A 26,570-nucleotide genomic window follows, 5' to 3' on the forward strand; every position below is an offset into this window, starting at 1 on the left:
GGCAGAGCCGCCTCTCGCGTTTCCGGTTCCGCCGCCTCCGCGTCCGCTCGTTCTTCCCGTGGTTGAGGCGTCCTCGTCGACCTCTGCACTATGTCCAGCGGCCTCCTGAAGGCGCTGCGCAGCGACTCCTACGTGGAGCTGAGCCAGTACCGGGACCAGCACTTCCGGGTGAGGAGGGCCGGGCCGCGGGGAGGCGAGGCCCTGGCCCAGAACCCTGCGACCTGGTTTTCTCCGGTCTCATTGTCGTCCCTCATCCTCGGGTTTCCCGAAACACAAAGCGAGGCCCCGGGGCCTGCTGGGGAATGGGTGCCGAGGGCGTGGGGCTGTCACGGAGTCCCCTTCTCTCACAGAGAGGGAATGGGGGGCTCGCTCTCCCGTTCCCTGGGAGCCGCCCCCGGGGCCTGGCCCAGGGCAGAGGCGTTGGCGCGGCGGCAGAGGCGGCTCCGTTTCCCCGGGCTGTGCCTCGGGGACTTTGGGATGAGGGCAAGGCGTGTCCTTGGGACACCTAGAGTCCATGGAGGCGCCTCCCTGACTCAGATACCAGAGCTTTTTACTTCTTGATTTGTTGTAGTGAAAAATATCTGAGCATATAAACTACCCAAGCAGTTATTTTGAACATTTTTTTTATTATGGTATCACATAATTGTCCTTATCCCCCCAATCCCATCCCAAACTCCTCCCTACATATGCCCCCCCCCGCCCCCCTTGTCCATGGCCATTGGCCAGGCCCATATGCATGCACACAAGTCTTTTGGTTGATCTCTTCCCTTTACTCCCATCCTCCCCTACTTTCCCTCTGAGGTTTGAGAGTCTAATCGCTGCTTCTCTTTCTCTGGGTCTGTTTTTGTTCATCAGTCTATGTTGTTCATCATTTCCTCTAGATGTGTGAGATCATGTGATCTGAACATTTTCTATGGGAGTGTTACAGGGGTACCCTGTCTCTGCAAAGCCATGTATTCTTTCACTGCAAAGGATTAAAAAGCCCCCTTATAATAAATTGGTTCAGGGTCTGGAAATTAAACCGGTACCATTAGACTCTAATGGTTAGAGGATCCAGTACTGAGAATATGGAGTGTGCAGGGAAAAGGCATGCCACTTGTATGACAGCATGGTACAGAAGGAGACAGAAGGAGGGCTCTGTGCAATGTAACCTTCAAGCCATGACCCTCTACTAAAAGCAATCTGGATCTTGCTTCATAGGTTGTGAACATCTCTCTCTCTCCCACCTCTTCTCTTTCTCTCTTCTCTCTCTCTCTCCCTCCCTCTTTCCTTCCCCCTCCAAGCCCCTGAAGAGTATTTGTGGTAGATTGGAATGATGAGAGAAGCTGATTCTCGAAGCAGAATTTATAATAGGATTACTATTTAAGCAGGGCTGTTCTTAGATTGTGTTGCTTAACTTTTTCTCTATTTGAAATTCAGGGTGACAATGAAGAACAGGAAAAATTACTGAAGAAAAGCTGTACATTGTATGTTGGAAATCTTTCCTTTTATACAACCGAAGAACAAATCTATGAACTCTTCAGCAAAAGTGGAGACATAAAGAAAATCATTATGGGCCTGGATAAAATGAAGAAAACAGCATGTGGTTTCTGCTTTGTGGAGTATCCTTCCTGTGTTGTAGGTAGCTGTTGGATGAGTGAGACCTGAGTGGTTAGTCACCTGTTTAAAAAAATTAGTGAGGATATTCGATAATTAGCATCTCTATACATCTCTCTGTCTCTTCTTCTTTCATCTACCTCTTACCTTCTGTCTAGTATGTCTTCACTCTTATATTGTGAAAGCTGGTATATTTACATTTTGTTTTCGAAATCCATGCTTTGTTTATAGTTAATTCTTTTTTTTTCTTTTTTTTAATCCTCACACAAAGTATGTTTTTATTGATTTTACAGAGAAAGGGGGAGAGAGACAGAGGGAGGGGGGAGAAGAGAGAGATAATCAATGTTTCTCTCACATGAATCCTATGATAGCTCAGTTGGTTGGAGCATCATCCTGATAGGCCAAGATTGTGGGTTTGATCTTCAGGCAAGGGCACATACAAGAATCAACCATTGAATTCATAAAATTTCTTCTCTCCCTCTCTTAAATCAATAATAATAATACATTTTTAAAAGTCAAAGGAATAGCATCATTCTAAGCCTAGAGACAGTCAGTTACCAGTCTCTTGGGTAACTCCAGAAAAAATCCTGTGCATGTGTAGCAGGGTACTACAGTCCTCTTAGTGATTGTTCCATATTAGCACATGGAGGTCTACCTCTTTTTAAAATGGCTCTATAGTATGTATCTCATTATATTAGATGTATATAATTATATTAGGTATATTCATTATATTAGATATATATAGCTTGCTGTTTATAGATAAAAACCAAAACTATATTTGTAATAATTTATTCTCTCCCTGGAACTAAATATTGAAACTTCTGGATTTATCCTTTTCCTAATACTTTTCTTTCTTTGGTCCATTTGTTCTATATTCTGAGAAATTTAAAACACGATCTAATATGTCTTAAAAATTTTTTCCTTGTCCTGAATTATCTGTTTCTTTTGGTTGTATTTTTGCTGTAAATCTTCCATAAAGGTCTGGTGATCCTTGGGTGTGCAATCAGAATTAGGAGAAAGAAGGGTGGTTTTGTGGACTCGGGCAGAGCTGCTGTCTCCAGTTGTTGCCTTACCTTTGGATATGTGGGTTTACCAAATGCCAGGGGAAAAAAGGGATTGTATTTTGGCCAGCTAACATCAAGACAGTGCCCTAGTTTCTCCAGACAGTTTGTTCAGAACCCTGTTATTTGATTTGTATTGTACTTGCCTGGGATTAAATGCCTTCCTGCTAGCAAGTCTTCCCACGTAGAGACTGTTAACCCTTTCTGCAGCTTCACTTTTTATTCAACTTTGGTAAGAGCACCTGAGTTTACTGTCCCCTTCTTAAGCTCCTTCAGAATATTTCAGACTAACTTTGTTTCATCCATGAACACTCCCATCGGCTTTTGTTGAATCACTTAGTCTGCTGCTAGCCTCTTCTCTTCTGGGTGTATGTTTTTTTCCTAATTTAAATGAGGGTCTTGAGAAGGAAAGGAGGGAAATGTGCTCACTATCAGCTCGAACCAGAAGCCCCACTTTTAACTTTTGTGTCTAATTTCTGGGCTCTGCAAGCTTCTTCCTTCCATTCTCCCTTAGATGCAAGAGACTAGTATCCATGTTTTGTTTTTTGCCTCTGATAACAATAGTTCACAGGGGATGGGGAGAACAGTGAAAACACAAAAGACAAAATCCTACTCAAAGATAATAATCAGTCCCTGAGAACTGTGGTATTTTTGCATTTTTTCTTGTAAGTCAAAGATCAATAATTATAATGGCAAATACCCAAGAGAGATGCTTCATTGGCAGTGTTGTTTTTTTGTTTGCCCTGTTAGCATGCATTCCATTCATTCAACAAATTACTGGTGGCCGGATACTGAAATTTCAGCAAGCGTTTCCCTGTGTAATTAAAGCATTTCTGAGTCTTTTCTTCTAATGAAATACAACGGCAATTCCATATGCACTGTGACCTCTCAAGGTTGTTCTTGAATATACAGCTCAAACTAAGAATGGCATTGATTCCTATGATGAGTGCATTTTGTGGCATAAACCTGCCCAGAACATACATATTTTGCAATCAAAATATGGAGAGAATGGGACCATGTAGTTATTAACAGGATCATTCAGGAAATCATGGTCAATGTAGCCATGGATAAGCGTCCGTCATATTTGACTCTAGTGCTTCGGGACCAACAGGCCTTTGCAAACCGATGTCTTTAAACTCTGTCTAGTTGAGTTTTTGTAGTTCCAAAAAGATTTGGAGAAATGCTATATAGTATTCCTTAATGCTTATACTTAAGATACTACATAAGAGCAGATGCGGAAAACGCCATGCGGTACATAAACGGAACTCGTCTGGATGACCGGATCATCCGCACGGACTGGGATGCCGGCTTTAAGGAGGGCAGGCAGTATGGCCGGGGACGGTCTGGAGGCCAGGTGAGCAGGCAGGTTCTCTGGGCTCAGCCTTTACCTGGGATTCCAGTCCTAATGACAAGTGTTTTGTCTATTTGTATTTGCTCTTTTGAAATTAACTTTCTATAATTTTGGCTTGAAGTGAATCCTAAATCACCCATTGAGATTAGTAAATTATTTTCTTAATGCAATGGTATATTCTGTACATTACTGGACTTTTGCTAGGGGAGATATTTTCCACCTGCAGAAGTGTCTAGAACAAAAGCAAAATGCACTGAAATGAATTTTGTTTTTACTTAAAAATAGCCTAATTTAAGTACCTTGCACTGAGCTATTTTTGAATGGTGGTGAATGAGTGTACACCTGATGTTTGGTAAGAAACAAACAAAACCCCACAAACTATTAGGTAGTCTGAGATAATTCTGCAAGAAAGTTGCTTTAAAAAATTATATCCTGCTTGACTATTCATTCACATTACATCTGAAAAGGCTTAGCTGTTTGGCATATTTGTGGGAGGCATATTTATTACAGCAATCTTCTCTATATTGTAACCTGTGTTCTTTTCAATTAAGGTGCGAGATGAGTATCGACAGGACTATGACGCTGGGAGAGGCGGCTATGGAAAACTGGCCCAAAACCAGTGAGCAGAACCATCATGAAAAACTCACTCCTTGGCCTGCCGAGTTTGATGTACATTGCCTAAGGTCTGCAAACCTGCATTTTTACAAATATTTGATCAGTGTCTCTGCTGAGCCAGACACCACTTCATGGCTTTCCTCTGAAAATTATTAAAGGACAGAAGCCAAAAGAATGCCTTTAATTCTATATTGGGCATGTGTGAGGTTACCAGAATGATTTTCTTACCAGGTCAGAAATCGTGTTCCTTGGCAACGGAGTATATATATGTTGATTTATCAGCCCAAACCACCACACGTCTTTTAGGAAAATTGGAAAAAGTTTACAATTTTGTTTACTCTGTTTGTGTACAAGCAGGTTCATGTTCTACACATTGGGGCCTGTAATTACTATTTTAAAAAAATTTTAAGTTGCCTTGAGATAAAGTTGAATAAATGGAGTTTTGTGATATTTTATATCTTTGCTCTAAATTAGGAACCGATGTTTGACAACTGAATTTTCCCCCTTTGTTGAATGCTAATCTCTAAAAGCAAACTTAGGAAGTCAAGAGAACTTCCTAAAGAGTAAGCCTTAGACAGTCCCAGGGTATATACCTGCTCACATGCTTTGTATGTCAGGAAATTAGGTACAGGACTTGGAAGGTATTTACTAAGTACATTTAAAAAAAAAAAGCCAAGTTTGATTTGTATTATGAAGAACCTCAAATACTCTAAGGGAAGTGAGGACATTGTCAGTAGGAAATGGGATGAAATATCAGAGGACGCTAGTTAAAACATTGTCTTGAAACGTGGAGGGTTGCTGTGAGGGCCATCAGATTTATTGTCTTTGTTTTCAGAGTGATCTTGGGAATAAAATAGGTCTAAAAAAAAAAAGAGCCTAATGAAAAACGATCAGAAGTGCTCTCCTCAGGAAATATGTTTTGGCCAGTTGTCATGTTGAAGTCCGTCTTGTTTTTTTATTACGTAATTGTGCTTACTGAGTTTCAGAGCCTTGACAGTAATGGTCTCCACAGAGAGGGGAGTCCAGAGTATTTACTTTGCATTTGTAAGGCAAGAGGTGATTTCTCTCTAATAGTATGTTTTCCCTTTTTTTTTTTAATTTATTGGGGTGACATTGTTTAATAGGGTCATAGGTTTCAGGTGTAGATTTCTACAAGATCTGTATATTGTGTTGTGTGCCCACCTCCCAAAGTCAAATCTTCCTTCACTGTATTAGATCCCCTAATCCCCCACCCCGCCCATTCCCTTAGCAACCACTGCACTATTCGAGTCCATGAGTTTGTTTTATATCCCACATATGAATGAAACCATATGATTCTTAGTTTTTTCTGACTTACTGCACTTAGCATAATACTCTCTAAATCCATCTGTGTTGTCACAAATGGCAGTATTTTGGTTTTTTTTTAATGGGTGAGTAGTATTCCATTGTATATATGTACTACATCTTCTTTATCCGAGCCTCTATTGCAGGACAATGGTTGTCTCTGTTGTTCATTTAAAACTGCTAATCTAGTAAAATTTTTCCTGACATTAAGAGATTTTTTTTCACCTAGCAACAAAGTATCTCCAAACTTCTTGTAGTTTGTGAAACTTGGGGCTGAAGTATCTCAAATGTGAACATCTTGACACTAGGTAAGTATAGGTTTTCTCATTGAAATTGAAACAGGTTACTTGAATTTTTATAAAAGCTATAACTACTTGTAAGTGCTTAAGAAAAAAACATTTGCAAATATTTTAATTTTGTGAGGCCATACTGCTGACTTAAAAAAATTTTTTTACACTCTCGTTTGAGTTTAATGTATTTTATATTTTTTTAGTAAAGCATAACTCTGATTTCTACAGACCATAAAACCACAGACAGTGGGGTTCTACGTGGAACTGTGACTTCTGTAACAGATTTCAATAAAGTTGGACCAACTTATCCTTGTCTGTGCCCGTTTCCTCACCAAGAAAGAGGGACAGTGGAACTGTCTTACTCTGGAATATCTATGATTACGTTTGGGGGGGAATCTATGAATAATGTTCAGAACTTGCCCATTTTGATTTGACAGTCACTTGTCATATATAGCTAATTAAATTAAAACATTCAGTTCCTCATTTACACTAGCCACATTTCAAATGCTCAATAGCCACATTTGGCTAGTGGCTATTGTAGTGGATGCAACTTTAGAACACTAGAGACCTGGTGCATGAAATTCATGCACTGGTAGCGTCCCTAGGCCAGGCCAGCTATCAGAGCTGATCAGGGCCTTCCTTCATTCCGTGCCACCCCTACCCCCTGGTGGTCAGCGCACCCCAAAGCAAGCAATCGAACTCCTAGTCTCCGGTCGAACTCCCAAGTTAGTCTTTTATGAATATAGATTATACATATAGATTCCATCACTGCAGACAACTCTATTGGACAGTGCTTTTTAAGGGTAGGCCGCTTGGAGCGTACACTGGTCATATTCATAGATGAGTGCTGTCATGACTGAAGTGTCACTTGGAAAAATTACTACTCACCAAACAGTACATGCTATTCAATACAAGAGAACACACATTTATAAAGGCATTTCATTTATTTTTCAAAAAAATATTTTTGCTAGGAGGTTTGAGTCATTTTACATTATCACAACCTTTAAATAAATTCTTTTTTCTGACCAAAAGGTACTTCTTAAGAGAACAGCTTGTGTAGGTCTGCTTTTGTAAAACCCCAATACAATTAGCGCTTCTCTGATGGTATCCCTAGGCCTTCTTAATTGTCTACTGGCCAGGAGGCAGAGCCCAGCACATAAGGTATGTGCTTTATAGTTGCAGATTAGTTTGGTTTCTTAACATCAGTAAGCAGAGCAGGTAGTCAGTATGTCTAATTCACACTATAAATACAGATTCTCGCCTGATGGTTCTGACCCGCCCAGAACTCCCAGTTATCTCTTAAACCAATGAACTACAATTGCAAAGAGAAAGGGCAGCTCAGCTTAGACTAGTGCTGGCTGAACTTGTTTTGTTCCAACTATGAATTCAAGATGACCAATGTTAACTCGTCTTGAATGATAATAGAAAATACAATGCAAAGCTTAAAAAGGGGTTTGGGGACTGAGGAGCAAGTGCTGCTTTTTCCTTTAGAAGGTTCCTTTCCTTAGGAGAAGGTCGGTTCTCTACAACCTTGCCAGAGCTAGAAGAGTTAAGTCTACATTCATTGCTATACATTTAACAAAAGGAAAAAAAAAAAAATCACTGGAAGCGCAGGCTACAGACAGGTAAGCTTGCTGATGGAGAAAACTGGGCAGCTTGCTGAAGATGCATCGTAAGTAGCTTTTAGTTTATACAAGGTCTGCACTCAACCCCAAAAGCATAAGGTCTACCCACCTCGTGGGCAACAAGTCAGGGACAAGTTGGCGACAGTAAAAACAATGCCTGTCCCTTCCACCAACAGCCCAAACTATATTTAAAAAACGTCTGTTGCAAGGAAGCAACTATTGCAAACGTCAATAAAAAGGCCACTCTTGGGCTAGAGGTTTATAACTAATCACAAGAGGGGGAAAGTGACTGATAAAACCAAGTTTCATGAATGCAGAGAAACATTTTAACCAGATTTAAAATATTTGTAGTTTAGACTAAAGCATGCTGAGCAATGCATCCCAATGTGTCCCATAAAGCTGGAAGGGAATGAGAAATGACGAGACAGCTCACTTCCGGTTCTCTATGAACATCCCTGCGAGCCTCAATGTGGAGATGATGACAGTTTCTCAGATTGGAGGAAACGGCAGCTCAGGCGTTGGGCACTCATTAAGCTTCTGCATGCCGAATTCTGTCAGTAAGGAAGTGAGAGATGGAGCTCTAAAGTATAAGACGTTTTAAATCAAAAACCTAGTTATTGGCTACTTTGTACAGCTACAAAAAAGTTAGGTAAATGTGTCACAAATTTGAAAAAACCTCATTTTGCACACTTTATGTCTGAAAGCTGAAAAATCTCAAGATGTCCTCCCCATTTTAAATTGTAATTTTTCTAATGCAGACACAACCCTATCTATAGCAGCATAAAGTGCCTCTAATCTCAGTCTTTTTGGACTTGAAGCACAATAAAAAATACTGACCTGGTTTTGTACTAAAGAGAGTGAGTCTGGGGGGCTGTTTACACTGTAAACACTGGTGTTGGTGCTGGTCTGTCTGCGGAGGGAACCCTGTGTGTAAACATGGCTGACTCCACCCTCAGCTGCCGGCCTTGCCCGATGGCCAAGGTAAACGGCACGTTTTAGCTTTTTATTTTCAACACCTAACTAGGCATAGATCCTAAGTGTCTTCTGCCATTTTCTTGGTCTTTTTCTGTACAAACGTCTAAGTTCCTTACATACATATCTGTTGTTTTTCCTGCCCAGTTCAGAACAGATAATTGGATAGTTTAACATGCATTTTTTATTTCCTTTCAAATACCACAAATAGCTAGACTGAAGATGCAAGATCCATTGTATTAATCCTAATGCAGCCAAGTGTAGGAACAGGGCCACTTCTGCCTTTCTCCGGAAGATGAGGTTCATAGAAGCAAAAAAAAAGACTCCTTGGTCAAGCGGAGGCCAAATGAGGAGCCCAGCACGTTGCTAAGATCACTGAAGAGCTGAGGGGGAGGGGGGAGCACTTGCTGTACTCCTGAGGAATCAAGTCTTCTCTTACCATTCCTCTTCCCCAACCCACCTGGAAAAGACCTGAAGAATCTTCAGTTTTAAATGTTTATATTTTAAATACCCCTGAAATAGAAAGGTATCTGACAAATCCTAATTTCTTATGGGAGACAAGAGAAGTGTCAACTTGTAAATTACTCTAAGCTGAATTCTCATTTGTTTGACCACTTGTCTGACAGATACTAAGTTTTTTAATGGGTCAAAAACAAAAATCCAGGGAATTCAATGTTCCAGTAAAATCCTTTGTAAGACATAGGCATTTATTGTAATTCTTCTCACATGTGCCTCCGGGAAGGGAACACACCAGTTAGTTTTTGGCCACTTCCTTCTCACCCTTCAAAAGGAATGCAACTCACCTTCCAAGACTCAGAGAGGGAAGTCAGTGAGAGGTACTGCTGGTAAACGTAAGACAGGACTGGCTTTGTTGAAACAACTAGCTATCCTACGCCCAGGGAACACCTAATACTCTCAGAGTCATGTTGTATAAAAAAATCCCACCTTTTTTAGGTTTTGGGATTATATTTGAAACCTATGTTCAGTTCATATCTAAGTTTCAAAAGCTGTACCAAATCTAGGTTTTTTTGTGTTTTTTAATACTCTGCACTGCATGCTCTGTCTATATGCATGCGTTTGGACAATAAATATTAAATATGGGGTGGGGAGAACATGTGGAATTCATAAAGTTAAAACTGAAACCAATCTGAACATTAAAAAATAGTCCATTGTAGTTAGAGAAATGAATAAGGGCTAAAAATAAACTTGAGGTAACAATAGTGGCCCAATACCACCGATCTGAAATATCTGTTAGAATTCAAATAAGTGTTTGGAGATTCAAGTAACAAATCATCTGCTCCAACTTGGTCAGACTTCCCAGTGTTGCTGGGTGTTAGTCCATGAGCCGGCATTCACACAACTCCTTGTAAATCCTCTTCCGCACTCGGGGCATGTCTTCTTGGGAAAACTGGAAAGGCTGGTCTAAGGCGAGGCACTTGCAGTACTGCAAAGGACCAAAGACAGTTAAATGGCTGAGGAGTTAGGTGCCAGCCCGGTGTATTTTATCAGACACAGACCTAATCAAGTAGACCAAGAGAGCGTTTTGAAATTTGTTTAAACTTGTTAAAAAGTTAACCTTCCACGTACGTACATGGCCTGGGATGTCCCCCCACCCCCACTTCATGCTATGAAAAGGGGAAATTGATAAGAGGCTCCATTTTCTCCAGGTACAACCAGACCTCACACGGCCTGTAACTGAGAACTTGAAGTTGTTTTCAAATCCCAGACATTCGTGAGTCATATGAATGAGCCCATCTTCCAAGATCTTGGCAGTTCTCTAAATTCACGGATGGTATACCATCATTTCCTTCACATATATAATGTGTGGCAAAATTCTCAATAGCCTTTTGATCACTAAGGGAATCTACAGTATGAGAAAGCACAGCTTTTGAACGCGACCCTTATTTAAAATCTAAATAGTTCTTACTCTATAGCTAAAGACCACTTGCCAATGGTTAAAAATATACAGTTAATTCTTCAAATGCCCATGACATGGACAAATTCAGATCAGTGTCCAATGTGGCTCACTAATAACTAATAACCTTTGATAAGACATGTGTGTTAGCAATTATTCATTCTTGGTCTTCAAAGATGGTTCTTCCTAATGATAAAATCTGAAAATACAGAATCTCCTGATTCTTAATAGGAAAGGGAGGGAGGAAGGAAAAGTACCCGTTAACTGTAGCTAGTACCATGTATACATCATGGGACTCCATCTCTCCTCTCTAAACCCAAAATTTAATTCACACATTGTAAATACTGGGGGGAAATTTTATTATTTTTTACCTGGAGCACAAAGACTCCACAGTCACTGTCATTTTTCTGTTGTGGAATACACTGTGGGGAAAAACAAAATGATCATTAAAATAAGACCAAATAATACTCTTCAGATAAGAAAATTTATTATTATAAAAAAAATAAGAGACAAGAAATGTATCTCTATCCAGGACAGCTGGTGTATATCAGTGGCTTTTAAAGTGTTTGATGTTAGCCCTGCCTGGTGTGGCTCAGTTGGTTGAGCATCATCCCCCGTACCAAAGGTTGCTGGTTCAATTCCCGGTCATGGCACGTGCCCAGATTGTGGGTTCAATCTCCGGGTGAGGTGCATACGGGAGGAGGCAACCAATTGATGTTTCTCTCTCTCTCAAACAAATGCAAACGTATTTAAAATAAATAAATAAAGTATTTGACTTTATGGAGGTATCTGACCACATGAAAAAAGCTATCAATGAACCACAATTTATAGAACAATACTTTGCCTAGATATGAACAATGGGAAATAAAATACTATTTAAAAACTTCCACTTGGATAGTTTTGCTATGAATACACTGACAATGGAATTGTGGATCAGAGAACATGTGCCCAGATTCTGAATACTTAGACAGTAACAATCCTGCTTAGCAGTCTTCACTTTTCATCTTATATTACACAACTCAGCCCTGTTCTTCAAACAAAATTGTAAAGGTAAATAATATGTTTTCAAAAGAACTGGTTACTGTATCCCGTCTAAAATGGAAATATGAAAGATTGTGACTGACTAAATTTAAGAGAATACCTATTCTAGTTCGGCGAATTCAGAAAATTTACAAATTCAATTCTAGTTTGAACTAATATATTTACTAAGTTACTTAAAACATAAAACTGAAGCTTATGTTTCAAATTTAGCACTTGGTTCAGTTCAACAATGAACAAATAAATCTTATCTATTTGCGTTTGGGTTAAAGATTTGTTTCAAAACCCTGCCTTTATAACGTGTCAATGATCCAGACAGGCCTGCGTTCAAGAACCTGGCACTCCCAATAGCTGTGGTAGCCTTTGGGGAAGGTCACACTTGGCTTCAGCTTTCTCATCTACAGAACAAAGAGGATACTTATCCCAAATGACCCACTTACCTCACAGGCTGTAAGGATCATCAAATGAGATCACACAAGCAAACACATTTTGAAAACATGAAAGCAGTGACCATCAACTGTAAGACACCGGTATATGTAACAGGGCTGAGAGCTCTGCCCCCGCACTGGGCCCATACCCAGCTTTCAGTGTCTATGGGCCAAACAGTGCTGCCTCCAGACTGTGCTCAAACTGGAACACCCCGGCCACTGTCTTCCCTAGCTGCCCGGAAAGTAACTCAGGGTGCTTGCTCCCTTTAGTAGATCCAAATAGTTGTTTCAGTATTTTCTCTGGGTCTATATGAATCTCCTGGAAATGAGAGCTATGAGGCAAAGGCAGGTGCCACCAAAACATTTTTAAATAATCATAGCATTATAAAAATAGTATAACCATATCATCCCCAGAGATGAAATTGCTAAACTTATTTGTTCTCAGCAAGCACTGGGAACAGCAGCCAGAGGGTGAACACTAAGGTTCTGAGCTGCCTCTTTGCAGCTTCCAGGGTCTTCATCACCAACTAAAAATGCTTTTAAAGACTCCTACCCATCTGATGATTCCATCCCCTTGATATGCCTGGGTTTTCATATTTATCACATACGTACCTTTGTAACAGCAGTCTGCCAACCCTGAAGAAATTCGGGTCTATTTTTTTCTCTGGCTTCAGTCAGCAAATACTTCCTTATATTCTGGTTAAAAAGAAACCACAACACAGATGCTATGTTCCATCAGCTGGTGAAAAATGGAACCTGCCCACAGCACTCAGAAGCAAAAGAGGAGACTGTGGCCCCACCACTGGTAAGAGCATGCATGAACACGTTTACAGCCGGAACTTTATTTCAGACCCTTCACTCTATAGTATTAAGGACTCTGACCTCCTGTACTCAGGTATGCACTTAGACTGTGGACACTTGATATATGTTTAATAAGAACTTTTAATTAGATGGTCAACCTTTTTCAGCAGTAAGTCAACCTGCTGAATTTGAAAGTTAAAAATTACTGCCAAAGCTCAATAAATGGAAGGAACTCATGGGAGAAATCAATAACTGAAACTAAATGAAAAACATTCCTATTTCCATATTTTTGAGAACTGCACGTAAAAGTATCATTTAATTTGTCGAGTTATAATTAAACCCATTCCAAATACTAACAGAGTCAGAATCCTGACATTTCTACCAAGATGAAGCCTACTGGAGTTTCAAACTTTCCCTCATGCCCTCACCTCCTCATGCCTCTCTGTGTAGCTCTCCTAAGAGTAGAGTTGGCCTGGCCAGTGTGGCTCAGCTGGTTGACATCATCTCGTACACCAAAAGGCTGCTGATTTGACTCCTGGCCAGGGCAAATGCCTGGATTGCAGGCTCAATCCCTGGTGGGGAAGGGGGACAGGGACGGGGCGGTGTGCAGCAGGTATCTGATTAATGTTCAGCTCTCCTATCAATGTTTCTCTTTCTTCCTCTCCCTTTCTCTCTAAAAATCAATAAAGATATTAAAAAATAATTTATTTTCCTTTAGGGAAAAAAAAGGGTTCAGAGGTTTCATGAATTAAATTAACCTCCCTAAAGGCAGAGTAGATATATGTGTGTATACATAAGTGTGTGTTTGTTTGTGTATATACACACACACATATACTAGTATACACACATATATTATGCATACATATTTTTATTGCCATAAACATGTTATTCTGTATCATTCCTGCAACTTGCTTTTTTAAACTCAATTATGTCTTGGAGATCTTTCCATGTTAGAACGTGGAAATTTATATTCTTTTTAACTGCAATGATCAGCTTAGCAGTATGACTGTAATGTACACATTTAGCTAATTTGTTGGCAGAGCTAGATTTAGGGTGTTTGGATTTTTCACTATTAGCAACAAACATCCTGGTGTATGCCCCATTCTTCTATATAAATACATATTTTTATGGAGTAGATACCAAGAAATAGAATTGGTATGCAATAATTTATAAGGTACTTAGAAATGAGTAGAATTGCAACTGTTTAAATATACATTCCACCAGAAAATGTGGGAATGTCTGTTTCCTTACACCCACATTACCAACTGAATACGTTAAATTTTTCCTGACATAACAGGCAAAAAATGGAACTGTATTTGCATTTCCTGTAAGGCATCTCTCCGTGCATTTAATGGTTATCTGCATTTTTCCTAAAAATTATTTATTTTATCCTTTGTTTCTATCAGATCCTTTTTTTTCCTTAATCATTTGTAGAAGTACTTTATATATTCTGGACAGTGACTATTACATGTCACAAACACTGTCTTCAAGTGCTCCTTTATATCTTTTGCTCTTTTGGTTCTGGGTAAGAATGCCTTCCTACTCTAAGAACATAACATTTTCTGTATTTTATTCTAACTTTTACAGTTTTATGTTTTATATCTAGGTCATTATTCCATCTGAAATTTGTTTTTCTAAATAGTATGATGTGAAAATCTATATTTTACTTTTCCAAAAAGATAGCTAATTTTCCCAATGGCATATACTGAATAGCCTGTCCTTTCCCAACTTTATCATACACTAAGTTCCCACATATGCATCAGCTGTTTCTAGATTCTTTATGCTATTCCACCAGTTTTACTCATCTATTCCTAAATAAATATAAACATAGTTTTCATTATTAAAACTTTATGATATAGCCGAAACCGGTTTGGCTCAATGGATAGAGCACTGGCCTGCAGACTGAAAGGTCCCGGGTTCGATTCTGGTCAAGGGCATGTACCTTGGTTGCGGTCACATCCCCAGTAGGGGACGTGCAAGAGGCAGATGATCGATGATTCTCTCTCATTGATGTTTCTAACTCTCTAGCCCTCTCTCTTCCTCTCTGTAAAAAATCAATAAAATATATTTAAAAAAAAAACAACTTTATAATATAGCTCTGGCCGGGTAGCTCAGTTGGTTAGAGCATCATCCTGATATGCCAAGGTTGCAGGTTTGAAACCCAGTCAGGACATATACAAGAATCAACCAATGAATGCACAGATGGGTGGAACAACAAATCCATGTTTCTCTCTCTCCAAAATCAATAAATATTTTTAAATTTTAAAGAAAAGTTTATGATGTAGTTTGACATGTAATCCTTCCTTCACTATACTAGTTCAAAACTATTTTAGCTGTTCATGCATGTGAATTCTGAAATATGGATTCCATGAAAAGCTAATTAGGTTTATTTCAAAATCCTGACGGGAAACCAACCAGGACAGAAATTGGTATATATTAGTTTGGGGAGAAATGATCTCTTTCCGATATTGAGTGTGTCTATCTATTCAGATTTCCTTTAAACACTTTTTTCATTTTTAAAAATGTCTACAATTTTTTTTGCTAGGATATATTCCTGGGTAATTTATGTCTTTGTTGTTTTTGAAAGTGGAATATTTCTGTTTTCAGACACATTTTCTAACTGGTTCTTGCTAGTGCAGAAAAATTAAGAAACCTGCTGAATTTTCTTGCTTTGTATTCCACTATCTTGTTGAACTCTCATATTTACCAGTGGATTCTCTTGGTTATAATTCATTCTAAAGAAGTTATTTTGAAGATACAGGCAAACTTCAGCTCTAAAGAGAGCGATTTCTTTCCACATTCAAAATAGTGTTAAGGAAAGGCAAAATGAAATGTATTAAAATCCAAATGAATCTCAGAGAGGGATCCAGATTATAGACAGCACCTATCCTCACGTGGAGAGTCCTCTGGCAGTCCTTCTCTGCCAACATTTCAGAGGGGTTTTATGAGCGAACTGGATCTCTGTGGTATTGTATCTATGATAATATTTGGTCAATCACAAGATAAAGAAGGGGGGGAGATGGGCATTAACTTACCTCTACACAAAACTTAAAATGAATGCCTTGCGAATCATAAAATGAAATAATTCGGTTAGAAAGTGTCACAGTAATGAGAGACCAGTGAACTTCCAGGTGAATAGGAATCAACAGAAGACTCTTTTTAAATAAATCCACCTAATCAAAAACAGAAACAGAAACGCAGCATCACCACAGGCTATCCAAATCAACAACAACAAACAGCTGCTTCAATGTCCTGACTTCTGACTGGCCCAAAGTCATAAAACTAGGAAGCGGTAAAGCCAGAATTTGAACTCAGGTCTTAGTCTGAAGCACATATTATAACTATTAAGTTATAATACACAATAAAAAACCTGATAATATAGAAAGCACCATTTTCCATTTAACCTGCTAAAGCTGTGCTTATCCACTGCCAGATATGATCTGGTCCCTTATTTTTATGCTTAACCAATTTTCTTGTGTTCACATTTAGCCTCGACTCAGGTCTTATTTAGGAAGGAGTCATGGTATTAGAAAATATGGCTATATGGTTTTTATCTTTCTACAGACTCAGTACGGTAGTTAAGACTGTGGGCTCTGAAATAAGTCTGGTCAAGTTCAAATTGTGGCTCTTCCGCTTACTGGCCAGATAACTGGCAATTTTCATAGCTTCTTTGTGCTTTGATTTCTTTAATATAAAATACCTACCTTATAAAGTTCTTGAAAGTTATAATAAATGTAAAATGCTTAACACATTATATGTAGCTAATAAATCTTAGCTATTACCATTATTACTACCTCAGGTCTCCCAGGTGTCAAAATTGATAAAAATATCCCTGATAATACTTCAAATATCTTATACATTCTAATTCATCTTTTATATCCCCATATGTCCTTTGCAACTTAGGAATATTTCCTATTCCACTCAAAATCCTAGTGTGGATGATAAGTAGTAGGTGTTTAATAAACATTTGTAAGAGAGTTAATAGATTTATTTTTTCAGGTATTTTTAAAGATTATTTTAGATATCCCTTGGGTTAAAACTATTACAAGGCTATTTTAAACTACATCAGATTCTTTTTATTTTTTAATTTATTAGGGTGACACTGGTTAACAAAATTATTCAGGTTTCAGGTGCACAATTTCATAACGCATCATCTGTACACTGTACTGCGTGTTCCCCACCCCAAGTCTCCTCACATCACCACTTATCCTCCCTCTCCTCCCCCCACAACCACACCAGATTCTTAGCAATGTTCTCAAGCCTTCCTTGCTTTCTGATATTCAGATATTGTCCTGCTCTAGATGAATCTTTTGCTAGTCTAATGACCTTAGAGCAAAGCACTTTAACACTTCTCTTTTCAGTTTTTGCATCCACAAACCTGGGATGTAGATAGAAGGAAATATTAGAAAGGACTGATAACTGGTTCTTTCCAGCTAAAAAATTTTGAGTTTCTAAAACAAGGAATCATTTAAAATACAGTCTTCAATTACACCAAATTTCTATTCTTCTCAAGAAGAAACTTTTTTGGGGAGGAATACACAGCCATGCTGACGCTTCCTACAGAGAGGTAGCCCCTGGAACTGAAGGTTCCAGCCTGCCATGACAAGGAGCTGAATTCTGCCAATAATCTGCATGAGCTTGGAAGGGTGAGAATGGAGTCTGGCTGAATCCTTGACTGCAGCCTATTGAGACCCAGAGCAGAGAATGCAGTTAACCCAGCCTGGATTCCTGAGCATGGAAACTGTGAGATAATGGAAACATCTCAGCACATGAATCTGGGAAAACAGGTGAATGAGAATGGCCCACGTGGCCTTTTAAAAGTCAGTTGTTTGCAGATTGGAGAACGCATTTATTCCATCCTAGCCAGGGTGGTGTGGCATGCTGTCTGAGGTTCCCAAAGCACCCCAAATACCCCTTGCTGGGTAAGCACCCCAAATACCCCGTGTAGGGTAAGCACCCCAAATACCCCGTGTAGGGTAACCACAACAAACAGATAAGTAAGGGCCAGGCATTAAGACCCTCTAGAAATTCTCTGGACCAACCTGATCCTCCCAAACACTGAATCATACAACTTAGAAGCTCCAAAAGCTGGACCACCGAGGTCCACAACATCTATAGCACGTGGCTGGAGAGAACCTAGTCAGAAATGCTTTATAAGCGTTTCATGATTAAAAAATAGTAAGATTTTTGGAAAATGGTATGGTGATCCCTCAAAATATTAATAAGAGAACTACCATATGATCTAGCTGTTCCACTTTTGGGTATTCATCCCCATATATTGTGACATTATTTACAATAGTGAAGATATGGAAGCAACCTAATGTCCATAAATGGATGGACGGATAAAGAAGATGCGGTGTATAAATAGACTGGAATATTATTCAGCCACAGGAAAGAATAAAATCTTGCCATTTGCAACAATCTGAATGGAGTTAGAGGGTACTATGCCAAGTGAAATAAGTCAAATGGAGAAAGACAAATACCACATGATTTCACTTACATGTGGAATCTAAAAGAAAACCCCAAAAAACCCAGTCTCAGAAATACAGAGAACAGATTGGTGATTACTAGATTGGAAGAGGGTTCGGGGTGGGCAATATGAGTGAAAAGATCAATTGTGTGATGATGGATAGTTACTAGATTTTTAAAAAATATATATTTTATTGATTTTTCACAGAGAGGAAGCGAGAGAGGGATAGAAAGTTAGAAACATCGATGAGAGAGAGACATTGATCAGTTGCCTCTTGCACACCCTATACTGGGGATGTGCCCGCAACCAAAGTACACGCCCTTGACCGGAATCGAACCCGGGACTTTTCAGTCCGCAGGCAGACGCTCTATCCACTGAGCCAAACCGGTTTCGGCAGTTACTAAATTTTTTATGGCAATCATTTTGTAATGTATACAGATGTCATACCTGAAACTTACATAATGTTATATAACAATTTTCCCTCAATAAAAAAACAAGAGGGGAAAAATACCAAACTTTTTAAATTATAGAAACAATTTTTCACATAAGAATTAGCCCTGGCCGGGGTGGCTCGGTTGCGGCATCCTTCCCGTACACTGAAGAACTGTGGGTGTCATTCCCAGTCAGGCGCATGTCCAGTGGAGGCGCATGTGGGCAAACCTATCTCTCTGTCTCTGTCTCTGTCTCTGTCTCTGTCTCTGTCTCTGTCTCTCTCTCTCCCTCTCCTCCTTCTCCCCCTCCCTCCCTCTTCCTTCCTCTCAAATAAATTAAAAAATAAAAATTAGAAACTTACAGATAAAAAGATAAAACTTCAGTGTGTATCTTTCCAGATGTTTTTCTTCTTTTTTTCTAATATATTAATTTTCTCTCTCTCTCACACACACCACACACACACACACACAATTAAGAGTGATCGGCCCGGCTGGGTGGCTCAGTTGTTGGAGCATAATCCCATTTACCAAAAGATGCAGGTTTGATTCCAGGTCGGGGCAAATACCTAGGTTGCGGGTTAAATCCTCCATTGGTGTGTGTACGGGAGGCAACCAATCGATGTTTCTCTCTCACATGGATGTTTCTCTCTTTCTCCTTTCCTCTCTTTCTAAAATCTCTAAAAATATATCCTCAGCTGAGGATTAAAAAAAAAAAAAAGAGTGAAGTAAGAACCATATCTATGCTGCCTACAAAACACCCACTTCAGAACTAAAGACACACATCATGAAGGGACTGAAAACATATTTCATGAAAATGAAAATGAATAGAAAGCTAGAGTAGCAATACTAATAATAGAAAATAAACTTTGAACAAAGAAGGGCATTATATAATGATCAACCCAACAAGATGATAGGGCACTTGTAAACATCAATGCACCCCAAATGGGAACAACTAATACATAAAACAAATATTAACTGGAACAAAGGAAGAGATTGATAGTAATATAATAACAATGGTAGGGACTTTAACACCTCACAACAATGAATAGAAAGAACAAGGAGCCTGGCCAGTGTGGCTCAATGGGTGGAGCACTGTCCTATGTATCAAGAGGTCACTGGTTTGGTTCTTGGACAGGGCATATGCCGGGATTGTGGCTTTGATTCCCAGTAGGATGTATGCAGGAGGCAGCCGACCCATGTTTCTCTCTCATCGATGTTTCTCTCTCTTGCCCTCTCCCTTCCTCTCTATCTAAAAAAACAACATACAACCATAATTAAAAAAAGAAAAAGAGCTAACAAGGAAACTCTGGCCTTAAATGTCACATTATACCACATGAATTAATAAGTATATACAAAACATTACATCTAAAAACAACAGAACACACATTCTTTTCAAGTGCACAGGAAACATTCTCCAGGATAGATCACATATTAGTCCACAGAAAGTTTCAATAAATTTAAGACTGAAATCATATCAAGCACTGTTTTCTACCATAATGCTATGGTTCTGGAAAACAATTATCTTTAGGAACAGTCAGTTTAGGGGCTGGTGCAAAGGATGAATTGCACATTGTTGAAGCAGAGAATGAATTATGAAGGCAGTCCAATTAAAGTAACACTGGCAACTTTGGAAATGTCTGTGGCTTTGAAATAATGCCACCTGGAGGGGAGCAATGGAGGGGGGGGGGGAAATGAGGAACATTCATAATAATATGAACAATAAAGATTTATTAAAGCTGAAGCCGGTTTGGCTCAGTGGTAGAGCGTCGGTCTGCGGACTGAAAGGTCCCAGGTTCGATTCCGGGCAAGGGCATGTACGTTGGTTGCGGGCACATCCGCAGTAGGGGGTGTGCAAGAGGCAGCTGGTAGATGTTTCTCTCTCATCGACGTTTCTAGCTCTCTTATCTTTCTCCCTTCCTCTCTGTAAAAAATCAATAAAATATATTTAAAAAAAAAAAGATTAAAAAAAAATGCCACCTGTTGTTTTATGGGTGAAGTGCGGTTCAGGGCCTATGCATATTAGTGGAGAGCACTTCAGTAGCTGTGGAGGAGTCAGAAGCAGAGTCAGAAGATGAGAGGAGGAAATGAAACTCCTAAGTGTGTCTGCTAAGCGTTCTGCCCCCGGAAGAGGTAGCAAGGTTCCACAGAAAAAGATCAAAGTTACTGCTGCTGAAGATGAGGATGACTAAGAGGAGAAAGAAGATTGTTGAGGATGAGGAAGCTGAAGCCGGTTTGCCCTCTCCCTTCCTCTGAAGCTGAAGAAAAAACTCTAGTAAAGAAATCTATATGAGATACTCCGGCCAAAAATCAAACCCTAATGAAAAAGACTTAAAACCATCAACACCAAAATCAAAAGGTCAAGAATCCTTCAAGAAAATAGGAAAAATCCTAAAACATTAAAAAGACTGAGTTCAGTAGATGATCTTAAAGTAAAAATATGAACAAACAGAAAAAGGTGGTTCTTTTCCCAAAGTGGAAGCCAAGTGCATCAGGGATGTGAATTGCTTCCAGATGACTAACCAGGAGTCTGGCCAAGGTCTCTGGCAGTGGAGGAGTTTCTTTACTCTTCTTCTTCTTCTTCTTTTTTTTTTTTTTTTAATTTCTTTAGTAAGTTTTTTTTAAGAGAATAGTTTAAACAGTTTGTTAAAATTTTCCATCTTACTTCATTTTTGAAACAGTTGCTATCAGGCTGTCCTTTTCATAATGCAGTGAGAACTTTCCCTACCCTGTCTGATAAATGTTGTCCAGGTTCCATTGCCAAGAATGTATTGTCCAAACTGCCTGATTCGCTTTAAAGTGAAACTCCACCCTTTCTTGGTTCTAACTATGTATGAAATGATACAATAGGACACAATAGCAGTGAAGGTCAGACAAATAGAAATGGTGGGGCAACAAAAATAAACACATGAAATAAACTCAGTATTTTTAAAAATATTTTTATTGATTTCAAAGAGGAAGGGAGAGGAAGAGAGATAGAAACATCAATGATGAGAGAGAATCATTGATTGGCTGCCTCCTGCACACCCCCTACTGGGGATCAAGCCAGCAACCTAGAATTGAACTGTGACTCTTCAGTCTGTAGGCTGATGCTCTATCCTCTAAGCCAAACCATAAAGGGCTAACCTCAGTTTTTTAATAAAGTAAAAAAGAAAAGACTAAATGTTGATGAGGATGTAGATAAAAGGGAACCCTAGTGCACTGTTAGAGGGATTGAAATCTGGTACATCACTATAGAAAATAGAATGGAGATTCTGCAAACATTTAAAAATAGAACCACCATGTGACCCAACAATTCCATTTGTGACAATTGATCTAAAACTGAAAACACTAATTCAAAAAGACACCCATGTTCACTGCTGCATTACTTATAACAGGCAAAATATGGAAGCAACCTAGGTGTCCATCAATAAAGATGATGTGAAACACATACACACATATACACACACTGGAATGTTATTCAGCCACAACAAGAAAAAGAAATCTAATCATTTATGATAACATATTTGAACATAGAGGGTATAAGGCTAAGTGAAATAAGCTGGACATAAAATTACAAATACTGTGTGCTTACACTTATATAGTGACTTTAAAAAATAAAACAAATGGCCGAAGCCGGTTTGGCTCAGTGATAGAGTGTCGGTCTGCGGACTGAAGGGTCCCAGGTTCGATTCCGGTCAAGGGCATGTACACTGGTTGTGGGCACATCCCCGTAGGGGGTGTGCAAGAGGCAGCTGGTCGATGTTTCTCTCTCATCGACGTTTCTAGCTCGCTCTCTCCCTTCCTCTCTGTAAAAAAATCAATAAAATATATATTTTAAAAAAGTAAATAAAAATAAAACAAATGAACAAACAAAAACTAAACAAACTCACAGATACAGAGAATAAACTGATGGTTTCCAGAGGGGGGTGGGAGGGTGGGGTGGAAATAGAGGGATGAGCAAAAAAGGTGAAGGGGATTAAAAAGTACAAATTGCCAGTTATAAAATAAGCCACAGGTGTATAATGTACAGCACAGAGAATAGAGTCAATAATATCATAATAACTAAGTAAAGCAACAGATGTTTACAAGATTTATCATGGTGATCACTTCATAAGGTATATAGTATTGAATCACTCACTATGTTGTACACCAGAAACAAATATAATACTGTATGCCAACTATATATTTTTTAAAATGTGTGTGGCAGATTGCATTGATCCCAAACAATATATTTTAAAAAATAAAACACTGAGTTTATTTCATGTGCATATTTTTGTCTCCCTACATTGTATTGATTCCAATTATTTGTAGTTCTCCCTACAAGAGAATTATACAGAACTGCCTATTGCCATGTGGCTTCAAATGAGCCTCCCAGCTCTGCTTTAATTAATGCGCTGGAAACAGAGCTGAAGTTATGTCATGACCAAGCTGAGGCTTCAAGAACGATCATGTGGCCCTGAGACTGGAATGTCTTAAGATTAAGTGCTGCTCCTTCAATCTGAGTCGCATTAAAAAAAATAGATGCATGCATGTACATAGAAAAGAGTCTATGTAACACATTATGTATATGTATATGAACCACATTAAAGAGGCACACACACACACACACACACACACACACACACACACACATATATATGTGCGCATTTAAAAAAATAAAGACAAGACACCATAAATTTCTCTCTTCAGATGCAGGAAAACCATTTGATAAAACTGCACATCCATTTTATTATTAAAAACTGTCAGCAAACTAAGAATTGAAGAAAACTTCCTTATCTTAATAGAGAGCACCTACAAAAAAACCTACAGCTGACATCATAACTGTTAGATGACTCAATGCTTTCCTCCTAAGACTGAGAACAAGGCACAGATGTCCTTTCATTACTTCCACCCAACAGTGTCCTAGAAGTCCTAGCAGTAAGAAAAAAAAATAACATATCGTTTGGAAAGGAAGAAAGAAAAGTCACTACTTACAAACATTTCTTCCTGTGAACATCCTACAGAATCCACAAAAACACTTCCGAGAGCCAGTGAGTGAATTTGGCAAAGTCACTGCATATAAGCTCAACATATAGAAACCAACTGTTTTTCTGCTTACTATCAGTACACAATTAAAGATAAAAATGTTTTAATTCTGTTTATAGCAGTTTGAGAAATATAAATGTTTACGGATACATTTTAAAAACATGTACACGTCCTGTACACTAAGAATTACAAAATAGCCTGGCTGGGTGGCTCAGTGGGTTGGAGCATCATCCTATACACCAAAAAGTCCAGGCACATAACCAGGTTGCCGGTTCGATCCCCTTGCATATGGGAGGCAATGAATCAATGTTTCTCTCTCTTATGTCTGTCTCTTGCTCTTTTTCTCATCAATAAAAATATATCCTCAAAACACATATACAGCCAAAACCGGTTTGGCTCAGTGGATAAAGCGTTGGCCTGCGGACTGAGAGGTCCCGGGTTTGATTCCGGTCAAGGGCATGTACCTTGGTTGCGGGCACATCCCCAGTAGGGGGTGTGGAGGAGGCAGCTGGTCGATGTTCCTCTCTCATCGATGTTTCTAGCTCTCTATCCCTTTCCCTTCCTCTCTGTAAAAACTCAATAAAATATATTTACAAAAACAAACAAACATATATACATATCCTCAGGAGAGAATTAAATAAAAGAAAAAATAATTACAAAATATTGCTGAGAAAAATTAAAGTCGCAAACAAATGAAAAATATGCCAGTTCATGGATTAGAAGATTTGATATTGTCAAGGTAGCCATTCTGCACAAATGAACATACAAATTAAATACAATACCAATAATAACTCAGCAAATTAAAAAAACACACACCAAAAAGAGATTGACAAACTGATTCTAATATTTATATGAAAAATGCAAAGAACCTGAATTGCCAAAACAATCTGGAAAAAGAAGGATAAAGCTGGCCAACTTAAACTTATTTCAAGACATACTTTTAACATACGGTGATCACGTTAGTATGATCTACATTAATAAAAGAGAAACATGCAAATTAACCATTACTACTACACCCAGAAGCCAATCAGGAGTGAGTATGCAAAGTAACCCAACCAAGATGGTGGCCGGCCACAGAGCTGGAGCAAGCAGGAGGCTTGGGCTGCCCTGGCAATGGAGGAAGCCAAGCTTCCCACCTGCCCTGGCCTCTGCTCAAGGCTACAAAGCTTCAATTATATAAGGTCAATAAATCCTAGATACTTGCTTTCAGCTGGCCCTGGCCTCCACTCAAGGAGGCACTGAAAAAGAAAAAGAAAAAAGAAAAAGGAGGAGCTGGGACCTTGGGTCACGGGGGGCGGGAGACAGGGAGGGGGGGGAGTGAGGGGAGGGAGAGGGGGGTGATTAGGCCAGAATGAGACAGAAGAGGCCGTTGGGGGTAAGCAGACCAGCAGGGGGGCCAGTTGGGGGTGAGCAGGCCATCAGTGGGGGTCAGTTGGATGTGATCAGGACAGCAGGAGGGGGAGCAGTTTGGAGTGAGCAGGCCATCAGGGGAGGCAGTTGGGGGCGAACAGGCTAGCAGAGTGGTTAGGGGCAATCAGGCAGGTAGGCAGGCAAGTGAGCGGCTGGAGCCAGCAGTCCCAGATTGTGAGAGGGATGTCTGACTGCCAGTTTAAGCCCAATCCCTGTAAACCCGCAGTAGGATATCCTTCGAGGGATCCCAAATTGGAGACGGTGCAGGCAGGGCTGAGGAATACCCAGCATAAGAACAAATGGATCAATGTAAGAGAACATAAAGTCCAGAAATAGACCACACATATATGATCAACTGATTTTCTACAAAGTTGCCAAAGCAATTAACTGGGAAAGAGAAGTCTTTTCAGTAAATAACATTGGAACAACTGGATATCCATATGGGAGTGGGAAGGGGGTGGAAAGAACCTTGATTTCTACCTCATTTCTTATACCAAAATTTAGATATATTAGAGATATAAATATAAAACCTAAAAACTTTAATGCTATCTAAAGAAAACATCAGAGGCAAGTATTTTTTTAGACTGGTTATACAAAGCAATAACTATAAAAGAAAAAGTATGGTAAATTAGGTTTCATCAACATTTATAATCTCTGTTCATCAAAAGATATGGTTAAGAAAATAAGTAAAAAAGCCATAGACTAAAAGAAAACAATCACGAAACAGATCTGACAGAAGACTTATATCCAGAACTCAATAATAAACTTTAAAACTTTCAATTATATAATTCACCCATTTTTCTACTATTTGTGGGGTCTTTTCTTATTGATTTGTACAAAAAGCCCTTTATACAGTAAGCAAATTAGTTCTGTGGCCTTGGCCAAGTAGCTTGATTGGTCAGAGCATCATCCCAATATGCCAACGTTGAGGGTTTGATCTTTGGTCAGGGCACATACAAGAATCAACCAATGAATGCATAAGTAAGTAGAACAACAAATCTATCTCTCTTTCTCTTCCCTTTCCTCTCTATCAATACATAAAGAAAAAAAGAAAATTAGTTCTGTGATATGAGTTACAAATATTTGTCCCAGTTTATTTGTCCTTTTACATTGCTCCTATTTTAAATGCAAAATTATTTCTTTTTGTGTAATTGAATTAATTTTGTTTATAGCATCTGAGTTTTAAGTTGTATAGAGAATAGACTTCACTATGCTGACATTGTTTTTTAAAAGATCTTAC

The 26,570-nt window shown here is 39.1% G+C and overlaps 2 protein-coding genes across 14 annotated transcripts in view; one reads left to right on the forward strand and one right to left on the reverse strand.

The window, feature by feature from the left end:
- The first annotated feature begins 9 nt into the window (after nt 1–9).
- On the forward strand, nt 10–9,225 carry NCBP2 (nuclear cap binding protein subunit 2). Of its 3 annotated transcripts, none has more exons than XR_006742076.1 (5): nt 10–168; nt 1,420–1,601; nt 3,873–4,011; nt 4,560–4,691; nt 6,440–6,543. XR_006742076.1 is itself a non-coding variant. In XM_036448564.1 (4 exons), the coding sequence occupies exons 1-4, from the start codon at nt 91–93 to the stop codon at nt 4,629–4,631; spliced, it is 471 nt and encodes a 156-aa protein (XP_036304457.1). In that variant the 5' UTR covers nt 12–90; the 3' UTR covers nt 4,632–5,075. The 3 variants fall into 3 exon arrangements, 1 of the variants encoding a protein (XP_036304457.1); XR_004989712.1 differs by lacking the exon at nt 6,440–6,543 and adding an exon at nt 9,045–9,225 and having other exon boundaries at nt 11–168; XM_036448564.1 differs by lacking the exon at nt 6,440–6,543 and having other exon boundaries at nt 12–168; nt 4,560–5,075.
- SENP5 (SUMO specific peptidase 5) overlaps nt 7,162–26,570 on the reverse strand; it is a 48,527-nt gene continuing 29,118 nt past the window's right edge. For 4 of the 11 annotated variants that reach the window (XM_036448555.2, XM_036448554.2, XM_036448553.2 and 1 more), the window contains 4 exons: nt 16,051–16,188; nt 12,827–12,910; nt 11,120–11,170; nt 7,162–10,277 (listed from right to left, as the gene is read on the reverse strand). In XM_036448555.2, the coding sequence (XP_036304448.1) occupies nt 10,167–10,277; nt 11,120–11,170; nt 12,827–12,910; nt 16,051–16,188 (384 nt within the window). In that variant the 3' untranslated portion in view covers nt 7,162–10,166. Of the gene's footprint in view, nt 10,278–10,875; nt 10,948–11,119; nt 11,171–11,500; nt 12,185–12,826; nt 12,911–16,050; nt 16,189–20,912; nt 21,138–26,570 lie in introns of those variants that run through there. The other 7 variants (XM_036448559.2, XM_045583863.1, XM_036448558.2 and 4 more) reach the window with 5 other exon arrangements.

The sequence above is a fragment of the Pipistrellus kuhlii genome, unplaced genomic scaffold (assembly GCF_014108245.1).
Source record: "Pipistrellus kuhlii isolate mPipKuh1 unplaced genomic scaffold, mPipKuh1.p scaffold_m20_p_2, whole genome shotgun sequence".
Taxonomy (NCBI): Eukaryota; Metazoa; Chordata; class Mammalia; order Chiroptera; family Vespertilionidae; genus Pipistrellus; species Pipistrellus kuhlii.